This window comes from Scyliorhinus torazame, chromosome 15 (assembly GCF_047496885.1).
Source record: "Scyliorhinus torazame isolate Kashiwa2021f chromosome 15, sScyTor2.1, whole genome shotgun sequence".
Classification (NCBI taxonomy): Eukaryota; Metazoa; Chordata; class Chondrichthyes; order Carcharhiniformes; family Scyliorhinidae; genus Scyliorhinus; species Scyliorhinus torazame.
In genome coordinates, this window is record NC_092721.1 from 148,487,068 (window position 1) to 148,509,995 (window position 22,928).

The 22,928-nt window shown below is 44.0% G+C and overlaps 1 protein-coding gene across 9 annotated transcripts in view; it reads right to left on the bottom strand.

Moving 5' to 3' along the window:
• Positions 1-22,928, bottom strand: part of rnf6 (ring finger protein (C3H2C3 type) 6) — a 97,638-nt gene that overhangs the window by 30,288 nt on the left and 44,422 nt on the right. For 8 of the 9 annotated variants that reach the window (XM_072476898.1, XM_072476901.1, XM_072476895.1 and 5 more), the window contains one exon: positions 3,223-3,436. In XM_072476898.1, the coding sequence (XP_072332999.1) occupies positions 3,223-3,415 (193 nt within the window). In that variant the 5' untranslated portion in view covers positions 3,416-3,436. Of the gene's footprint in view, positions 1-3,222; positions 3,437-9,923; positions 9,997-11,699; positions 11,805-22,928 lie in introns of those variants that run through there. The other variant, XM_072476899.1, reaches the window with a different exon arrangement.

Consider the following 22,928-nt stretch of genomic DNA (forward strand, 5'->3'; position numbering starts at 1 on the left):
TAGCTTAGTTAGGCCCTTCGAATTTCCCAAGATATAATGTCTATACTCTACAGCCTGCAATGGATGCACAGTGCGAGATACACAAAATTGGAAGATGAAAAAATATGTTGTGCCTGAAGTTAGCAATTCTTTTTCTTTAGACAACTCTGGACAAGGAACACAAAAGATTTTGAAGCCTCCATGTCAATTGCTTCTGGCACATAGCCCTGATCAAGAGTTGAGTGACACTGCTACCATACAAAAGCAGACCATAAATAATTGGGCATCTGCTAAGCATTCGTTTACAAAAAATGTAGATTTCTTTTCCCCCCACAACCACCACCCAGAGTAAATTATTCTTGGGTACACAATATTTTTAAAAGACAGTCAGAAAGCCAAAGAAGTGGCAGCTCAGAGTAAAAGATGATGATAAGGACATAAGTGAGAAAATTATCTTCTGAGTTTAGATTGTAAGTAGAGTCAGTATGGGTGCAGATTCGGGAAACAATGACAAATTTAAAACTTTTCGGAGAATGTAACTAGTAGGGTAGATAAAGGGAACCAATACATGTAGTATACCTAGATTTTCAAAAGGCTTTCAATAAGGTACAACACAAAAATATTAATAGACATAAGTAGGGCACAATATATTAGCACTGGCAGCAGATCAGTTAATGTACAAGAAGCAAAGAATAGGCATAAATGGCGCATTCTCAATTTGACAGGCTGTGAATAGTGGTGTGCCACAAGGACCAGTGCTGGGGCCTCAGCTATTTACAATCCATATTAATGGCTTGGATCAAGAGACGGAGAGTAATGTATCTAAGTTTGCTGATACAAAGCTGGTGAGAATGTAAGTTGTGAGGAAGACAGAGGCTGCAAAGGGAAATAGACAGGTAAGTGAGTGGGCAACAAGATGGCAGATGGAGTACAATGTGGATAAGTGAAGCTGTTGATATTTTGGTTATAAAAAGAGTATAAAAACAGAATATTTTTACAAGGTGTGAAACTTGTACATGTTGATCTTCAGAGACTGGGTGTGCCTTTACAAGGAAGTAATTATAAAAGCAAATAACACGTTGGTCTTTAATGCAAGGGGATTGGAATAAAAGGATGAAGTCTTCCTGAAATTGTACAGGTTTTAGTGAAAGTACACCTATAGTATGTGCAGTTTGGGTCACAAGGAAGGCAGTATAGCAAAGCTTCACGAAATTGGTCCCTGGGATGGAAGTTTGTCCAATTAGTAACTAGGTCGTAGACTCAGGAGGTGTGATCTCATTGAAACGTACAAAATTCTGAAGGGGCTTGACAAAGTAGAGACAGATGTGATTTCCACTGGCTGGAGAATCTAGAGCACGGGAACACAGCCTCAAGAAGGGGCCAATCATTTGTTACTCAAATGAGGATACATTTCTTCAATCAAAGGGCTGTGAATCTAGGGAATTCTCTACCCAAGAGCGCTTTGGGTGCTCCATCATTGACTATATTTTGTCATCATCAGCTGTCCCTTGATTCGAGGTTGATGTCATCTCAGGGTCCTGGATTTCTGGCATGGGTCTTCAGGTGATTGAGGTTAATTCTTGATGTGCATACCTTTGGGCATATGGGGCAGGACATCTCAAAGCTGTGGGCCCCAGATTGCAGGATGTGTCTTCTTTTCTTTCTTCTGCTGCCACTCTATCCTTTGGACTCAAAACATGTTCCAAATTGATGGATAGGCTGTTGCTATTTTGAACAATTGGTAGCTAGCTCCTCCCAGTAATTAATTTCAATGCTGGTATACTTCCAAGTGGACTTGCAGAGGGTCTTTGAAGTGTTTACTTTGCCCACTCCAGAAGGCTGGCCATTTGATGTTGCAAAAGCAGGACCTAGTAGGGGAGATGGTCTATCGCAGTTGATTTTGCAGTTTTTTCTGAATGCTTGGGTTCAAAGAGGACACTAGCCTTTGTTTAACTGTCCTCCCATTTAAATCCAGAGGATGTGGCAGAAGCATTGCCTTCCGGTCTCACTGCAGAACAGGGGTGTATTGACGACATCTGCTCTGTACACTTTGACTTTTATTGTCAAACACTCGTCATTGTAGTTTGTAGAAGGTGGAGCTGGTACAGTCAATCTGGTGTTAAATCTCTTCGTCAAGAGTGGCCTTTTGAAAGAAGTGGCTACCAAGGTACGGGAAGCACTGAACATATTTCAGAGTCTCTCCTATAATCTACATGGGAGGTCGGAGATTTGGCTGACGAGGTGTGTGGGTTGATATGTGAGTTTTGTTTTGGCAACATAGTAGCCAAGCTTGCAACCTTTCTACCTACATCAATCTAGATTGGAAAGTATTCAAAAGTCAGTATGTGTAGGCTTGTAGCTATTATACTGTGCAGTGTTTAATCATCACTTACCTCAGTGTCTGATAACATGAAAATCAATGCTATAATTCAATTAACAAAAATCTTCATTTCAAGCACAAAATTGTGGCAAATCTCCTAGTTTCTACAATTATGGTGCCGTACACAATGCATAGTGTTGAACTGCTTTACAAATTGAGGCACTGCATCTACAGGAAAGATAATGCATTTAAATCTCAAAATGTTTGTGAAATTCAAAGCAAATTACATATGTTTCAAGTGAGCAACCAAAGTGAAGTGTCAAAGTTCATAATGTCAGAAATCACCAAATTGGGAGAGAGTGAAAGAAAAGACCAGGTAAAGCAAGAAGCAAAGTAGGTATCACTAGCTTGTATTTGAATTAGTTGAAGGTCATAGGAAAAGCAAAAGACTGGAAAGGTCATACAGTTTTTAGTAATAAGTTTTACAACACCAGATTAAAGTCCAACAGGTTTGTTTCGAATCACTAGCTTTCAGAGCGCATCCTTCATTAGGTGGTGGACTTTAACCTGGTGTTGTAAGGCTTCTTACTGTGCCCATCCCAGTCCAACACCGACATCTCCACATCACAGTGTTTAAGATGTGGGAAAATTAGGTTGAGAAGACGACTCTATAATCTGACTACAGTTGGATCCACATCGGCACGTATTCTTGCTTGTACCAGACAGAATTCAACATATTCTGGATATATTTGTCGCCATTTCTTTGGGGGTTATTCGCAAAGTTGGAAAGCATAATTTAGAACAGAGCTAAATTTATTTGAAGCATGATGTTTTAGTTTGGTTCAAAAATCTAACAAAATGGTGTTTTCTTTCTTACTTTAAAAAAAAAAAGTCTGGTTCTCTGGGACATGCTATTAGTTTACCTGGAGTGCCCAAAAGGTTGCTGTCTCTCATAAGTCGGTAGTCCTCCTCACTCAGGTCATTGATAAACTGATAGTATGCTTCCTCCCGGCTCAGCCTCTCCAACTGTCGGTTGCGCTCATCTTCGCTACGGTTCATATTTTCTGTGGGAGACTGTTGATTTCCTCGGTGATTGGCAGGATTAGGAGGGTCCATGGTGCTGGGAATTCCAACTAGCTGCAAAGTAACCAATAAGGCAAAGTTTACATCTTACTGAAAGGTCATCATTACCCAAGCAGGAAACTCCAAAAACATACTTTTTAGTTATCAAATAAGCAATGTACAAAAATGGATCAAAAGTACATTCAGTCCCCTCATTTTATATTTTGTACACATTGCAGAGGAAATCTTCATATCCACAGGGGGAAAAAAATGTTTTCAGTAATTTATTATGCTGCATTGTTTCTAGTTTACTGCCATTTTAATATACCTGATTTACTTTTATTGATGGTTGCAATGTAACTTGCCTACTTACCTTTCAATTTATTCACCTAGCTGCAAATAAATGTTTTAAAAACTGGCTCCTGAATAATGTAGCAACCTGGTATCCTGCACACTTCCTGAAATTGTTATTTTGGGCTCACTGCCGACCTTGGGAATAGTTGGTAGACTTATAAAATACAAGAACCAATTGGTCCTCATTTATTTCTTTGTATTTCACCAGAATGGTTTTTATTTCAAAATTTCACATTCTTTTCAAAGTCTTGATATTGATTGGATTTGGGAAAAAGGATAGATTGTTTGATGACTTTGAATACAATCCAGGGCAGGGGATTTAAATCTCAAATCTTGCTGGCCAAAGTCTTGCTGAGCCACAGTGCATAGTGAAAGGTTGGAAGGCAAATAATCCTGCAGCACCTCTTGGCAGCCAAATTTGCAAATGCCTTCCCACATTAATGCTTCAGCTAATTAAGACAAAATAAAGGAAAACTCCCCCCTCCCCCCGCCCCTCCCTCTTCCCCCTCCCCTTCCCCACAGGTCCTCCTCCACCTTGGAGAATTCTAACCCGTCTAGGAATCGCCACATTCCCTCCCCCCCTCTCCCGGTCAGGGGGTTCCGATTCGTAGAGCCTCTTAGAAAACTTCTAAAAAACCCCATTCACCCTCACCGGGTCCAGTACCACTCTTCCGATCTCCATCGCCTGCTTCCTAAGTTGGTGAGCCAGCTTCCTACTCACCTTCTTCCCATACTCGTACACTGCACCTCTGGCCCTGCCCCAAAACTGAATGGACAGACATTTCTCAGAACTGATTTTGATGTTTCCTTCAGAAACATCCCTCATCACCTCCTACTCATCTTCGCTTTATTTTACAAATTATAGAAACAGGCCAAACGATCCAACCAGTACAATTGGGTCAAATTACTAATTTCCATGTTGCAAGATATTTAATTGCTCCTTACATCACAAGTTCCTTATTTGGGTTTCACCACAGTAACACAGATATATACTTCTACCACAAGATGGAGCTTCATTAGCTCAATAGCTGCAGATCCTCATCGTAAGTTTCCATGATAATAATATTAATTCAGCTTCACAGTTCCAGGCCACCTTCTCATGACCACATACCTGTAGTACAGGAGACCCAGAACAACTTTCCATCACTTTCTTCTCTCGCTTGAGTTTACTTCTTTTTATGCTGGAGTAAACAATTTCAGAAACTGATACTTTCCCTTGAGATATTCTACAGCTGTTCCTGCTTCATCCACAGTTCCTCGCCAAACCCACAACACCTGTTTTCCACCATTTAGTGTCCCATGCTATTCTGAATTCCTTTTGAGAATTCTTATGCTTCCACAAGTTCCTGTTACTACTCTTTCCTGGCTTCAAGTTAATTTTTGACAGCTGCCAGTTTTGCTTTTTGGAGATTAATTCTGTAGGGTGTTTCTGCTGTATTCCTTGGTTCAATCAGCTGCACGCTTCAAACAATGGGTAGACCATCAGCATTTTTGTTTGTTGCTACAGACTCAGTACATAATTCCATCCATCTTAATGCACAACCACCACCAGGATGTCAACAGCATGGACCACAAGATAGTTTTGTTCATGGGTATGAATCAACAATTCACGGCATAGTTCTATTTGTCCACACGAACATTTATCTTGGTCATGAATGACCCATGGATAAAAGTTTGAGGTATACAATTCCTGTCCCATTTGAAATCAGTAGAAATATCTAATTATTTTGTTGACGGCCGAGTCCTGGTTGACTACCTGTAGGGGTGGAACTGATGTGGTGAGTGAGTATCTGCTGTCAGCTCTTCACGTCAGCTTGAAAGGAAATATTTGACCACATGGGGTGTCTCAAAGGGCCTCTACTATTGATGGATAGAACAGATCCGAGTGTTACAAAACATCTTGCGAACTCAAAGTTTACCCACAGATTTTGCTATGATGTCCAAGCGATAAAGATGTAGGAGAGCTTTATTGCAGATGACTGCTAACCATGAAGGGGAAAGTGGAATAGGTCCCAATGTACTTCACACATGGCATGTAGTAGAAGAATGTATTTGGATTTCCATCAGCTTAATGGATGGTGAGCAAGTTCTGTCAGTGCACATAATCTTCCACTGGGTCCAAAAGCAAAGGCTTTGGTGGCAATGCTGCTTTGGTAGTCAGTGGGGCCTGGGGCCTGCATCTAGTCGGTGGCAACCAATTCAAGGCCAGCAGCTCTGTCATACCCCAGGAGCAGTGGCCACTTTTGGGGCTGCAACTAGAGAAGTATGCAGTGATGGACATATGCCCTCAGAAAAGTAGGCTCTGGGTGTGCCAGGACCAGACAAGCAGGCCCCAGCAATGGGGATGAAGATGAGATTTGATAAGGCGGGTAGGTCATTGTAGCCGGATGCACCAACAGGAGCTAAACAAAGAGTGCCCCTCCTCCTCCCCATTAGAGCTTGGGAGGCCAGCAAAGGTTTCGTAGCAGTATCCCGGCATGGCAGAAGCCTCCCCACACATCCCCAATGCTGGGTATGAGATTCAATTGACTTTGAGCCGGAGGGCCTTCTGCCACCTTCTGTGCTGTTTGCACGTGGTGGGAAGATGATGGGCATACTGCCATCATCCCTCACCTCCTAGCCTATCCCCAGTAGCGCTGGTAAAATCCAACCCAAAATAATAAAGTGCAATGGAGTGTAAAGTGGAAGCACTTGCTCCTCAGGTCGAGCTGGCAAAGTATGATGACTAGGTAAAGGATTGCAAATATGATTCTGGATAGGAGCGAAAGTAACAGGGTAGTTGTTATGGGGGATTTTAACTTTCCAAATATTGACTGGAAACGCAATAGTTTGAGTACTTTAGATGGGTCCGTTTTTGTCCAATGTGCAGGAGGGTTTCCTGACACAGTATGTAGATAGGCCAACGTGAGGCTAAACCATATTGGATTTGGTACTGGGTAATGAACCAGGACAGGTGTTAGATTTGGAGGTAGGTGAGTACTTTGGTGATAGTGATCACAATTCGATTATGTTTACTTTAGTGATGGAAAGGAATAGGTATGTACCGCAGGGCAAGAGTTATATCTGGGGGAAAGGCAATTATGATGCGATGAGGCAAGACTTAGGATGCATCGGATGGAGAGGAAAACTGCAGGGGATGGGCACAATGGAAATGTGGAGCTTGTTCAAGGAACAGCTACTGCGTGTCCTTGATAAGTATGTACCGGTCAGGCAGGGAGGAAGTGGTCGAGCGAGGGAACCGTGGTTTACTAAAGCAGTCAAAATACTTGTCAAGAGGAAGAAGGAGGCTTATGTAAAGATGAGATATGAAGGTTCAGTCAGGGCGCTCGAGAGTTACAAGTTAGCTAGGAAGGACCTAAAGAGAGAGCTAAGAAGAGCCAGGAGGGGACATGAGAAGTCTTTGGCAGGTAAGATCAAGGATAACCCTAAAGCTTTCTACAAATATGTCAGGAATAAACGAATGACTAGGGTAAGAGTAGGGCCAGTCAAGGACAGTAGTGGGAAGTTGTGTGTGGAGTCCAAGGAGATAGGAGAGGTGCTAAATGAATATTTTTCGTCAGTATTCACACAGGAAAAGGACAATGATGTCGAGGAGAATACTGAGATACAGGCTACTAGACTAGAAGGGCTTGAGGTTCATAAGGAGGAGGTGTTAGCAAATCTGGAAAGTGTGAAAATAGATAAGTCCCCTGGGCCGGATGGGATTTATCCTAGGATTCTCTGGGAAGCTAGGGAGGAGATTGCTGAGCCTTTGGCTTTGATCTTTAAGTCATCTTTGCCTACAGGAATAGAGCCAGAAGACTGGAGGAGAGCAAATGTTGTCTCCTTGTTCAAGAAGGGAAGTAGAGACAACCCCGGTAACTATAGACCAGTGAGCCTTACTTCTGTTGTGGGCAAAGTCTTGGTAAGGTTTATAAGAGATAGGATGTATGATCATCTGGAAAGGAATAATTTGATTAGAGATAGTCAACACGGTTTTGTGAAGGGTACGTCGTGCCTCACAAACCTTATTGAGTTCTTTGAGAAGGTGACCAAGCAGGTGGATGAGGGTAAAGCAGTTGATGTGGTGTATATGGATTTCAGTAAAGCGTTTGATAAGGTTCCCCACGGCAGGCTATTGCAGAAAATACAGAGGCATGGGATTCAGGGTGATTTAGCAGTTTGGATCAGACATTGGCTAGCTGGAAGACGACAAAGGGTGGTGGTTGATGGGAAATGTTCAGCCTGGAGTCCAGTTACTAGTGGTGTACCACAAGGATCTGTTTTGGGGCCACTGCTGTTTGTCATTTTTATAGATGACCTGGAGGAGGGCATAGAAGGATGGGTGAGTAAATTTGCAGATTACACTAAGGTCGGTGGAGTTGTGGACAGTGCGGAAGGATGTTACAAGTTACAGAGGGACATAGATAAGCTGCAGCGCTGGGCTGAGAGGTGGCAAATGGAGTTTAATGCAGTAAAGTGTGAGGTGATTCATTTTGGAAGGAATAACAGGAAGACAGAGTACTGGGCTAATGGTAAGATTCTTGGTAGTGTGGATGAGCAGAGAGATCTCGGTGTCCATGTACATAGATCCCTGAAAGTTGCCACCCAGGTTGAGAGGGTTGTTAAGAAGGCGTACGGTGTGTTAGCTTTTATTGGTAGGGGGATTGATTTTCGGAGCCATGAGGTCATGTTGCAGCTGTACAAAACTCTGGTGCGGCCGCATTTGGAGTATTGCGTGCAATTCTGGTCACTGCATTATAGGAAGGATGTGGAAGCATTGGAAAGGGTGCAGAGGAGATTTACCAGAATGTTGCCTGGTATGGAGGGAAGATCTTATGAGGGAAGGGATTGAGCAATTTGGTGACGATTCCATGAACTCAATTTAACATCTTAAATAAACATTGGATCTCTTAACACCCCTTACTTCAAAGATAACTCTGAAAATATTGCAACAGTAAATAATTCCTCAAAATGTTCCTTCAAACTTCCAAGAGACTTAACATCTTTAAACAGAATCACATCAGGTTAAAGGCTTTACTATTGAGTTTAAATCACCCAAATGATCCAGAGATAGTCTTTCATGGCAGAGATCCAGCTCACTGCAAACACAGACACTCCCATGCTCTTTTCAAACTGCAAAACTAAACTGCAAAATGGCTGATCTAAAGCCCAGCTCCACCCACTCTGACATCACTGTTTTCTTAAAGGTACATTGCTTCAACATCCATGTCTTAAAGGTACTCTCACATGACACCTCGAACACCCCATTCACCCCCACCAAGGCCAACACCACCCTTCCCAACTCGTCCTTTACTCTTGCCAATCTCTCTCGCCGCCTCCTGCTTCCTCAGCTGGTGGGCCAGCATCCAACTTGCCTTCACACCATACTCATTTACTGCCCCTCTGGCCCTCCGCAGCTGCCCCACCGCCTTCCCCATGGACACTAATCCGAGCTCCATCTGGAGCCTCTGCCTTTCTTCAGCAGCCCCGGCTCTGGGGCCTCCGAAAACTTCCTGTCCAGCCTCAGATTATCTTCATTCAGCCTTGCCATCTCTGCCCGTTTCGCATTGTCCCTATGCGCCCAAATTGAAATAAACTACCCCCGATCCACCGCTTGAGTGCCTCCCACAGCTTGGCGGCCTTGACCTCCCCAGTGTGATTGACCTCCACATACCCCCGGATGGCAGCTCTCACCCGCTTGCAGACCTCCTCATCCGCCAGCAATCCCACATCCAGCCTCCACTGCGGGCGCTGACCCCCTCTCCCCCGGGTCCACTCGCAAATCCACCTAGCACTGTGTGTACACGCCCTGTCCACTCCCAAAACGTTATCCGGGAGTACACCCAGTGCACATGGGGAAAAATATGAAAATTCCTTCACCCTCCCAAACTTCCACGTGGGCCCCCATATGCTCCATAAACCCCTTCAGCTCCTTCGCCACTGCCGTCACCTTCCTCGACCTTGGTCTCAACGGTCCAAGCTTTGTTCTATAACTGTATTAAAATCCCCCTCCATGATCAACCGGTGTGAGTCTGAGGAAATGAACAGAAAGGCATGATGGGTAGCAGAAAGAACTCGATATCATCATTTGGTGTCGGGAGTGGGATTTCAAGAGCGAATTCCCGACTATTCACGAAATCAGATTTAAACCAGCCTTGGACGGAGAGAGTGGAAATGGGCCCATGGTGTGAGTAGATTATAAAGGACCACGTCGGTTTTCCCTTACCTCGTAGTCTGAAGCGGGTTTGGTCACTCGCCTACGGTCGGGTAAGAATCGTTCGACGAAATCAAAGGTCAGTCTGGCGGATTAGAAAACTTAATTTCAGTCGATGTAGGTACGGCTGAGGGTTAAATGAGAATTGAGGGAATATCGGGCGATAATTCAGTTAGCAACTGAGGGAATATTGCAGTGATAATTCAGTTCTATGCATGTAGGTTGAAAATTAAAATTGGTTGTATTAAATTACACTTTAATTCGGTTAAGATCTTTAACGGGTTGAGGGAATGTCAGAGACATTTCAGTTAAGACCGCTGATGGAATGTTCAGGAGACAATTCAATTCCGTACAATTAGAATTGGCTAAGTTGGATTTTGTTCTTGGGAGATATGTCTTTTGAGTGAAAAAAAGTTGGGAGATGAATGGCCACTAGGGGGAACCGTATCGGAAACAAAAAGAAAAGGCTTCAGGATTGTTCAAATTTACTTTACAGTTTTGAAGAAGGGAAAAGGGAAAAAACACATTGTGTTTCTGTGCAAATTCAAACTTTTATTGTCCAGCTGGTTGAGATGAATGAAAGTATAATGCTTTGAATTCCTTTTGTTTGAGTGGAGATCTCGGTGGAGGAATGAATGTGTGTGTTTAATAAGAATTTGTGAACTTCCTCTGGTATTCCTAGTTTTTAAAATGTTGTGTCTTGCAAAACGAAGTTGCACATCAATCAGGAGGTATACACGGCAGTTAAAGTGAGATTTAAAACGGGGTAAGTATTTGAAAGGTCTTTTGAAAATCAGTAATAATGATTAACATTGTCGGGGTTAACTAGAACACAATTCTCAGGAAGTAAACAAAAAGCAAAATCAAAATGTATAAATTGGGATTTGTAAATGATTAGTTTGAACTTGGCATAGTCTTGGCTGCTATTAGAAAAAGGACAGAACAAAGGAATCTAAATTGAAATGCGAAGACTAGGCATTCGGTGTGGACTGAGTCCATGTGCTCCTTTGTTAGAGGCAGCCATGATGTACCTATATTTAAAAATGTTGTTCGGTGTGTTCCAAATTTGTAGAGATTTCAGTATTTTCTCTCTAAACTCACTACACATCAAATTTAAGATTCAGGGATTTCCATATAGCAAAGACTATGGATTTTTAACTTTAAGATTACACAGGGGGAAAGGAAGATCCCAGTAGAAAGGAAGACGGCCATTTTAGAGATGCCCAACCCCAGACCGTAAGAGGGGTTAGGCAAGAACTGGGGACTAATCGACCACTGTAGGGCCTTGGTGTATAAGCACTCAGAACTTGAGGGGACGCTGCAAGCACTGACCACAGGGGGGTAGGCAGTCCCAAGAGCAGGTAGAATGCGGACTGTAGCAGGATACCGCTTTCAACAAAAAATTTATTAAAACATGCCCTCGCGTTATATTGGGACAGTGGAGAGGGGCATTGTGGCAGTAAGGGGCTAGAAACACGGGGACCAATGAGACCAGTATTAGGAGGTATTCGGTGGAAGTGATACGGCACAGCTCCACCAGGTCCTAGTGCCCACTGACTTGCAAGAAAGTCACAAGCAGAAGAAGTGAAGTTCAGAATGTGAACTACATTGCAGATGGAGCTTTCGGGAATAAAGATATGGGACCGGAGTTTAGATTAGGAGTATTACTTGCAGTATCAGGAAATGAGAATCTGATGGCAGGGAAAGATTAATAATAATATATGCAGAAATAAAAACATTAAGATATTAAAATCAATTGATAACGTAGAGGAAATAAGGAAAGCAAACCTAGCAATAGAAAGAATGACACAGGATTAATCAGCACACAATCCAGGGAGACCGACACAGGCCGTAAAAGCAATATCCCTTGACCCGAGGTGCCAAATGCGAGCTGGAGATAATGATCAAAGAGTTAGAACAGCAGGGAATAATTCAAGAAGTCACATATGCATCAACGAATAGCCCACTTCAGGCAGTTAGCAAGCCTGATGGTACATTTCGAATGGTAACGAATTACAAAGCATTAAACAAGGTCACACAAAAAAAAAAGGATAAACGGTATTTAATAAATCCACAAACTACATTGGAGAAGGTGGCAGGCAAAACTTACTTAACTAGTATAGATTTAGCCAACGGATTCTGGAGTGTTCCGTTAGACCCAGACAGCAGGGAAAAGACAGCATTTACCTTTGGCACTAAACATTACGTATACTGTGAATTGCCACAAGGATATGTTAATTCCCCGAACCACTTTCAGGCAATAGTAAGGGAGCTGATTAAAGATGATTTGGCTTTAGTATATATTGATGATGTGTTAATTGGAGATGATGATCAGGGTGACACATGTTGAAAGAGTGACCAAAATTATTAAAACACTTAATGAAGCAGGATTTAAGATAGGGTTAAAGAAATGCCAGATTGGCAGGAGCGAAGTCGACGATCTATAGAGCATTCAGTGTCAAGGACAGGTAGCGAAGCCAGTGTTGGGATGAGAGAGAAAGTTGCTAGAATCGCAGCGCCCGTTTCACGAAAAGGGGTTCAGCAAATCATGGGAATTTTGGGGTATTTGAGACCAGTAGTGGAAGACTTTAGTCTTTATGCTAGACCCATTTATGAAACTTTGGAAGGGGGATTTTAGGTGGACCAGTGAAGCACAGAGGCATTTGGACCAGCTAAAAATATCTGTAGCAACATCCGGGCCATTAGAGGAGAGACATGAAGAGGGCGATTTGAACATTAAATTTGATCTCTCCGCAAATGGATATGGTATGGTGCATAGTACTCAAGACACCTATCAAACATTGACAGGAAATTGGACAAGGGCTGAACAAAAGTTTTCGGACATCACAAAATGTCTGGCAGCCGTAACAAAAAGGATAGCAGAGATTGAAAATTTATCGGCCGGGAAGAAAATTTATGTCACAACTGAATTTTTAGAATTGACAGAGTTGACCAAGAGACAGGGTTGCCAGCAAGGTGCGAAAGTAGCTCAATGGGAAATATGGGAAACCATTCTTTTACACCCTGCCTTAATGTTTATTCATAACATTAAAAAGGGACAGAAACTTGATAACTCAGTTAGCAGAACAGAGTTAGTAAATGCTTGGGTGGTATATACGGATGGTAGTAAAGTTAAGGAGTACGAAGAACAAGCCAGATGGGCATCCATTTTTAAAAAAATATTCAGCAAAGAAAATGGTGGAGAAACAGGGTGTAGCATAAAAAAAAAAACATAAAACACTGAACACCGATGGAAGAATGGTCATTAGAGTATGCAGGCCCTCTTTTGCCTAGGAGCAGCAAAAGTAATTTGTACTTTTTAAATCAAAGCTGATAGCAGCACGGGGACGTTGAATTAGAGAATCAGTGGCATCTGGAGCAAAGGAAATTATATCAGAACTAAAACATCTGACCCAATTCAATAATAACAGAGGGATTATTATAATCCATAGGCAACCTATCGGCAGCAAACGAAGAAATTTAATCAGTAAGGAGTTGTGAATATGGGATGATAGGTCACGGGCTGTTATTAATGGACCCCAGTTTAAAGTGATTCATTGTGAACAAAATGAAACCGTGTCAAGGATGTGGCACATTTTGTAGCCCAGTAGTTTGGACAAGGCGTAATCATATGAAACCTAGGAGAATGGCAGATATAGAGCATTCAGGTGAGTTGATATTGTATTTAGAACGACAGAAATGGGGAAATGCTTCGGCTCCCAGGGAAATTTGGATAATTCAGTTTGTCATGATTGTTTTGTGAAACATCAGGCAACACTGATGTTGAAGTTTGTGACCACATGATAGATTTTGACCATGGGATGGTGTGATAATGATAAATTGTAATTACTGCAGAGAAAACCTAGCTGACGATGAAATGATTGTGAAAGGATGTGCAGGATTGCGGAGAAGTGACAAACTTGTGGTACCAATTAATGAGGGAGTACGTAGTTTAAGAGATGTTGGGATGACCCGGGGACGTAAAATTAGCCTAACAGTGTTTAGAGACTGTATCACTGCAATGATGCCGTGCCACAGAATAGATCATATCCCCAAACTGCTCAGACAAGGGAAAAAGAATGTTTGGTTGTGAGGGGCAAGGAATAACTGCACTTACTAGTATTATGTAATCAGTGGAGCGGGATGCCAGTGAATTGCAACCTGTCAGCAGCATCGATAGGACAGATGATAAAGTGAAAATGTCATGGTTGGAAATTACTTTCATAAAAATCCGGTCGCAATCAAAATTAAAGAAATTAAAAAGTAAATGCAGTAGCAATATCCGACATGTATCAGGGAACGTTTTGACCCGCTTGGATCACTGAGTTAGCAAAAGAGGAGGAGTTTGAGATTCTTCGAGTCTCACTCAGGGGTGCAATGATAGGAGGAGGCAGCCTAACAGGCCTTAGTACGTCAATGATCAGAAGAATAAAAAGGGAATGGTGGCAATGGAAATACGGAAGTCCTGGAGAGGGCACTTCTGGAACATCCAAACAAGGATAGATACAAATTAAGAAATAGGGCCCTCTCCGCCTTTGACCTGTTCATTTGGTTTTCAGATGAAGCAAAAATAACACAGACGAAGAACGAGAACTACACTCCAGAGAAGAATGTTTTCGACAGTATGGGGGGGAAAACTAATGATACAATTGGCTACATATTTGAGGTAATTAAATGACAGAGCCCGGAAGAAAAACCTTACGGGTTAGAAACAAATAAAAATATAAAATTATTACTGAATAGTGAAACCTCCGGTCAGACATCTCTAACTGGACATTAGCTGATGGATGATCTGCGGTCTCCATGGGGTATGTATTACACGGTGGAGTTATTCAGGGTCTCGGCAGACAGCCGCAACTGACGAGGAACCCCCGCATTTTAAATGCCAATAGTTTAAGAATCTTGGCAGCTTGATGCCACGGCGGGAAATTTGTAACCAGTGCAGCAAACAATATGGCATTGGAGAGTGTAATAGTTATCACGGACAAAATGTCCTGTAAGTTGTTAGGGACTGTTATGTATGGATTCAATTGGGTTGTAACCCCAAAAGTTGACTGTACTAAATGTGCAAGTGGTGTTATTGCAAAGTAAAAAAAAACAACAAATAATGGCAAGTATACACTCCATGCTGTAAGGAAAATGATAACGGACAAAAGGGATTTGAAGAAAACTGAGTTATTGTCTCATGTAAGCCAGGGCTGGCAGACTACATGGTTCAGTACAATTTTAGACGTTAGTGTGAGGAAGTCAGGAATAAAAACAGGATTGATTGAAGCTTCTGCAATTCATAAAGCAAGATAGTCAGTGGATAGTACATGATATCATAATTTACCATTCCAATGAGAAACGGAAAGCACTTCCTAAAAAAAAAAAAACAGTGAGGGATAAAAGACCTTTTTGGTCGCCGATGGACTGAGTTGTGTGCTGTTTCTAAGGGACATGAGGAAGCTTCTACGGTGCTGCTACCCCAAGGTAATCAGATGCCTTGGAGGTAGTGGAACACACGGATATAGCTATTGTGTCACCTTCCTGAGTAGCGACAGCTATGGTTCACGGTGATTGGACTTGAGGAATGAACAATACAAAGAGTCTATCGACACTGGTCTGCGAGATGGATGAATTTACAATTGATTTCCATGCACAGTTTACAAATCACGACATGTACACACAAATGACAAGGATCAGGGATATCTGCTAGTCAGTACAACTAGAAGGGGGATATAAATCCTAAAACAGGATTCAGCTCAGAGTTAGCTCTCATAGCTCGGTCATGGGGTTTTACCTGATGCATGATAATACTTGTTATTATAATTGTATATTGTATAATCATTGGATGCCTTAATATGTGTTGTAAGATGACTATGGCTCGGATGATACCGATAGACTCTGCCCATCACCACTCACCAAGATGACATCCCATTACTGACGACCATCAAACCAGAAGGATCCCAGACGGTGAGCCAGTGGCTGTAAAAATGTGATGAGGTGTTTATGTATGGAATGTGATGAATTGCGGGACGGTCTTCCAGACTCGACATCAATACAGGTTATTAACCCGGGGATGTTTATAATGGACACTGGGAGTTGTATGCCGAACCCAACTCCAAATTTGGACTGAGACAGCAACAGGACTATTGTGGGTCTGGCGAATTGTTAGCACACTTTATGACCATCAGGGGGAGTACCTACCCAAACATTTCTCTACCAATAGAGACCCTTGTGGCAGAGGTGAAAGAAAATATAACATGTCAGTTCTCCACCTGCACTGAACGGAGGTGTAGCGTAACCCAGACGTCAGGCCAGTGCATCTGCCACAACGCCACCGGTGTCCCGTTGACGGCAGATAGCGAAAGGGAATGTTGGTTAAGAGGCTGAATAGTAGTTATCATAGAATGATAAAAGGAGGGAATGAGGAAATGAACAGAAAGGCATGATGGGTAGTTAGGCCAAGTTAGGAGTAAATCTTACTACAGTAGAATAAGGAGTTAGGTTAGAGGGCTTTTAAACATCTCTAGCTTAGGCTGGAGAAAATGGGTAGCAGTCTGAAGTTGCCTGTAACTGGGATTTCGCAAAGCATGAAGAGGGGATGGGCAGCCACTAGGACCATTTCTTTGTTGCAGGGGATATTGGGAAAAGGGGCCTCAGGCCAGGTTAAGGAATGTGGGGAAAGCCTACGGGAGCTTTGCTTTTGCCATCTTGCCTTATTTGGTCGTGGGTATGTGAAACATGGTGCTGAATCCATGTGTGTGAAACCCGATGCTGTGCTCCCCTTGTCTCACTCGCTCTGGAAGTTTCAAGCGACATGTCATCTCCTGCCTTTTTATCAGAGTGAGTGGAGCTTGCAAGCTATTTGAAATAAAATAAATCAATACCTACAATCCGCTCGGGGTTTGACTGAGACTAGACTGAGGGCAGAAAGAACTCAATATCAAGTCCAGGTCAGGCATCTTCGCCAGCACCCATCTCATGAATACTACATCATCCCAATTTGGGGCATAAACCTTTACCAGAACTACTGACAACCCCTCCAGATCTCCACATAATCACGAACATCCCCTCCCTCAGATCTGCCATAATGCTCCCCACCTCGAATGCCACCCGCTTATTCACCAGCAACGCCCCCCCCCCTCATATCCAGTATGGAGTGGAACACCTGCCCTACCTCAACCATATTTGATGCCCTATCTTTAAGTGCATCTCTTGTAAAAGGCCCCCCTGCCGATCAACCATATCCCTTTATGGGCCAGCCCCCCTCCTGTGTCACGCGGCCCTCCCTCAGATGTCCACTGCCATTATTCCCTTTCCGGCTGCGCCACAGCAACCACACCCTTGTCAGCAACCCCTCCCCCATCAAAAAAACACCATCTCACTCCCCTACACCTACCTCCTGAAAACCCCCCCCTGCACTACGTTAACTAGTCCGCCCAGCTAGCATGGTGGGCCCCGCCCAAGGCCTCCAAACCCCCTACCCCCCCCCCCCAATAGAAAACACAGAAACGGTGCACTCACCCTTGATATTCCCCCCACGAAGGGACCTGCCACCAAAACCAAAAGAACATTTCAAGGGGAAGTTTCCGGAGAACAAAGAAACCACCTCACCAACTCATCCAAAGTTCAATGTCCACCTCCTGCCAGTCCACGGTCTCTCATAATCTCTATAGTCTCCTCTGGCGTGCCAAAATAATACTCACACTTCTGAAAAGTCACCCAGAGGCCAGCGAGGTTCAGCAGCTGAACTTCACCCACTTCTTGAAGAGGACAGCCTTGTCCCGATTGAAACCAGCCCTCCTCTTTGCCAGTTCTGATACGTCCACAGCTCATTCCTTCCCAGGTGCACTTCCTCATCTACCTCGCCCACCGAAGAATCATTTCTTTATCCAGAAAGCGGTGCAACTGTACAATCATCCGCATCAGCCTCCTGTGCGCTCGGTTGACCTCACGGGGCCAGTCAAAGGCCCCCTCCCCCTTCAACTACTCAGGTCAAAAGTCCCCTCCCGCATCAACTGCTCCAACGTTTTGGTCACATACGTGCTGGTCTCCGTACCTTCGATGCCTTCGGGCATCCCCATGATCCTCAAATTTTGCCTTCTGGTGCAGTTCTCCAGATTTTCCACCTTCTCATTCAGCCTTGTCTGGGCGTCCTGCATCACCCCATCTCGGCCACCAACAAGGCCAACTCGTGCTCCCCCACCGCCTCCTCCACTTTCTGGATCGCCCGGCCAGCCTCTGCTCCACTCTCTCGATAACTGCTTTAACCGGCTCCACCACTTTGGCCTGGTCCTCCATCCTCTGCTGGCTGTACTTAGCATTCAGAAATTCCACCAACTGCTCCATTGACCACTGGGTGGGCAGAACTGGCCCTTTGCCCTCTGTCATCTTAACCTGTGGTGCACCACAAAGACTCTCCTGATCCAACAGCGCCTTTCTTTTCAACCCACTTTTAGTTTGTCGATCCATCCACCAGCCACAGCAGAGGAGTTGCACCTTTTCCGGGTACTCCTACACCTCTTTCCATCCAAAGCTTCACCCATCAGGCGGGGAAAGGACCGAAAAATACCACCTTGAGCGGGAACTACCAAATGTGCGACCGCTCACTCCATGGCCGTCACCGGAAGTCAAAGTCCCATTTTTTCATATGCCGAGAAGGAATTAACACCAACTTGGAGCTCAGTTTGTGTGTGAGAACACGCACAAGCGTGTGTAGCAAACACGGTTATCAGCATAGATTGTTTTCTGAAAATTGTCCACAATCAATATGTTTATCTACTGATTATAAAGGAGAAGTGCATCCCTGTCACTGGCAGGGAGGGTGCAGGCGGTTAAGATGGTGGTCCTCCCGAGATTCCCCTTTGTGTTTCAGTGCCTCCCGGTGGTGATCACGAAGGCTTTTTTTAAAAGGATTGAAAAGAGCATCATGGGTTTTGTGTGGGCCGGGAAGACCCCGAGAGTGAGGAAGGGATTCTTACAGCGTAGCAGGGATAGGGGGGGGCTGGCACTACCGAGCCTAAGTGAGTATTATTGGGCCGCTAATATTTCAATGGTGAGTAAGTGGATGGGAGAGGAGGAGGGAGCGGCGTGGAAGAGATTAGAGAGGGAGTCCTGTAGGGGGACTAGCCTACAGGCTATGGTGACAGCCCCATTGCCGTTCTCACCGAGGAACTACACCACAAGCCCGGTGGTGGTGGCTACACTGAAGATTTGGGGACAGTGGAGACGGCATAGGGGAAAGACTGGAGCCTTGGGGGGGGGGGGTCCCCGATAAGAAACAACCATAGGTTTGCCCCGGGGGGAATGGATGGGGGACATGGAATGTGGCAAAGAGCAGGAATAACGCAACTGAAAGATCTGTTTGTGGATGGCAAGTTCGCGAGTCTGGGAGCGCTGACCGAGAAATATGGGTTGCCCCAAGGGAATGCATTCAGGTATATGCAACTGAGGGCTTTTGCGAGGCAACAGGTGAGGGAATTCCCGCAGCTCCCGACACAAGTGGTGCAGGACAGAGTGATCTCAAAGACATGGGTGGGGGATGGTAAGGTGTCAGATATATATAGGGAAATGAGGGACGAAGGGGAGACTATGGTAGATGAACTAAAAGGGAAATGGGAAGAGGAGCTGGGGGAGGAGATCGAGGAGGGGCTGTGGGCAGATGCCCTAAGCAGGGTAAACTCGTCGTCCTCGTGTGCCAGGCTAAGCCTGATTCAGTTTAAGGTATTACACAGGGCGCATATGACTGGAGCACGGCTCAGTAAATTTTTTGGGGTGGAGGATAGGTGTGCGAGGTGCTCGAGAAGCCCAGCGAATCATACCCATATGTTTTGCTCATGCCCGGCACTACAGGGGTTTTGGATGGGGGTGTCAAAGGTGCTTTCAAAAGTAGTGGGGGTCCGGGTCGAACCAAGCTGAGGGTTGGCTATATTTGGGGTTGCACAAGAGCCGGGAGTGCAGGAGGCGAGAGAGGCCGATGTTTTGGCGTTTGCGTCCCTAGTAGCCCGGCGCAGGATATTGCTAATGTGGAAAGAAGCCAAGTCCCCGGGGGTGGAGACCTGGATAAATGACATGGCAGGGTTTATAAAGTTAGAGCGGATTAAGTTCGTTCTAAGGGGGTCGGCTCAAGTGTTCACCAGGCGGTGGCAACCGTTCGTCGAATACCTCGCAGAAAAATAGATGGAATGGAAAAAAGAAGGCAGCAGCAGCAGCCCAGGATGGGGGAGGGGGGGGGGGGGGAAAGAGGAGGAACCAGAAGGACTCTCAGGGTTGTTAATATATACTGTATAATATGTATAGGTCGTTGCTACAGATAATTATATATTGGACTGTTAAATTATATTTTTGGAGTGTTACTTGTGATAAGGCAGTTGCCAATTAGGGTTAGTTTTCATTTTTGTTATTTATTATTTATTCATTTTCTGTTTATAAAATAGGTCATTGTTATTTGTGTTGTTATAATATTGTGTAAAGGATGCACAATGTACTGTGTTGGTTGACCAAAAATTTTCAATAAAATATTTTATTGAAATATTTATGGGGCGCTAATCACATTCATATGTTTTGGTCCTGTCCAAAGCTAGAGGATTACTGGAAGGAGGTTTTTAGGGTAATTTCTAAAGTGGTGCACGTGAAACTGGACCCAGGCCTCCGGGAGGCCATATTCGGGGTGTCAGACCAGCCAGGGTTGGAAACGGGTGCGGAGGCAGATGTTGTTGCCTTCGCCTCGTTGGTCGCCCGAAGGCGGATCCTGATAGGTTGGAGAGCAACCGCTCTACCCTGTGCCCTGGCGTGGCAACCTGTTGGAATTCTTGACTCTTGAGTAGGTTAAGTTTGATCTGAGGGGAAAGGACGAGGGGTTCTACAATTCATGGGCATTATTCATTATGTACTTTCAAGAACTGGATAACATTGGGGGGAGGGGGGGCAGTGTGTGTTAATGGTGACTATGGGTGATCCCCAATTCCTTTTTGTCATTTGTTTGTGTGAACATGCGGGCTAATGTTTGGGGTTTGGTGGGAGGATGGGATCGTTGTTATTGATATGGGGATTGACATATTTGTTACTGATTATTGTTGGTGGGTGTAAAGTTTTGAGAAAATGTGAAAAAGGAGAATAAAAAATATATTTAAAAAAAAGAACGGTGTACCAATGCGCACAAATGTTGGCATAAATTTGTGTCCGCTTAACATCAATGCCAAACCTGTGGACTGTAAATCAGGTGTAACGGTTAATGTCAGTGCATGCTGCTAATATTGCAATTTCAGAAAGGAAAAATGAAACCAAATTTCTAGCTAATATATACAATTGGCAATTATACAAACCATGGGGATGTGGCAGGCAGGATTATACCAATCGACTGCAACTGACATCAATGGGCTTACAGAATGGGCAGAGAGGTGGCAGGTGGAATTTAATGCAAAGTGGAGATGATGTATTTTAGCAGAAGGGATAAGGAGGGGCAATATAGACGTAATAGCATTCTTCTAAAGAATATACAGGGACATTGAGATCTCGGGGCTTATTTGCAGAAATCTTTACTGCTGGAAGGACATATTGAAGTAATTAGCTTGTGCGTCAAGGTAGAGGTTACAGAGGAAAATACAGCAAAGAAAATAAGCCAAATGGTCCCAACTAGTTCATGCTGATGTACATGTACCACTCGAGCTTCCAATTCCCTTCTGCCTCAAATGTATCTATTATTTGCTTCAACTAATGCATCTGCACTATTCCCTCCAGCCACTTCTTGTGACGGCAAGTTCCATATTCTTACCACCCTTGCAAAGTAGTTTCTTCCAATTCCCTGTTGAATTAGTTTTGCTCTTCCCCACACTCTCTGCATCCACTTTTTCAAAATCATTTTATGATATTAAGGACTTCTATTCGGTCACCCCGAGCCTTCTTTTTTCCAACGGACCCAGCCCTTCAATCCTTCCCCGATATGTATACACACATTTGTGATATCATCCTTGCACATCCTCTCTCGTGTCTCCATATCCTTGTAAAATAGGGTGACCAGAATTGCATACAGTACTTTTCAGTGTTCTAAACAAAGTTTGATACTAATTCAACATAAATTTCCTCCTTTGCAAGTTTATCCGTCTAAAAATAAAGTCAATTGCTCGATTTGCTTCTTTTCCTCCAATTGGCCTTGAGAACCTGTGGTGCAATTTTTAAGCGACTGGTGTCGCTACGCTCAGAGTCCTTTGTTCCTTGATTTGTCTCGACTTGCGCCTTTCAATAAGCGACCTCCTGACCAAAATGTACTACTTCACATTAGTCTGTGTTCAACTTTGCCCATACTGCAAAGGTATTGATGTCTTCCTGTAATTGTTACAGTCCTCCTCTGTAAGGCCGAACCCCCAATTTGGAGTCATCCACAAATTTATAAACAGTTTTGATTACAAAGTCCAAATGATTAATATATATGGTGAACAGTAGTGGTCAAGTGCAGATCCTTGTGCAGTACCACATCTCACCTTTTTAAACAAAATATTTTTATTAAAGCATTTTTCAACCAAGATTTTTACATTAAAAAAAAGAACAGTAAATGAAAAATATTTAACATAACAAGGTGGCTGCTATCATTATACGAAACGAAAAAACACATGAGATGAACAAGTCCCCCCACCTGAGCCCCCCTCCCCCAACCCCTGTTGCTGCTGACACTTCACTGCTCCCCTAGAAAGACAAGGAAAGGTTGCCATCGCCAGGAGAACCCCATCAAGGACCCTCTCAGGGCAAACGTTATTCGCTCCAGGCTGAGAAACCCAACCATGTCGCTAACCCAGGTGTCCACGCTTGGGGGTTTCGAGTCCCTCCACATTAACAAGATCCGCCTCCCGGCTACCATGGAGGCAAAGGCCAGTACCCCGGCCTCTTTCACTTGCTGCACTCCCGGATCCTCCGACACCCCAAATATCGCTCTTGTTGGACTCGACTTCACCCGCGTGTCCAAACTCCTGGACATAGCCCTCGCAAAGCCCTGCCAGAATTCTTTAAGCGCCGGGCATGCCCAAAACATATGGACAT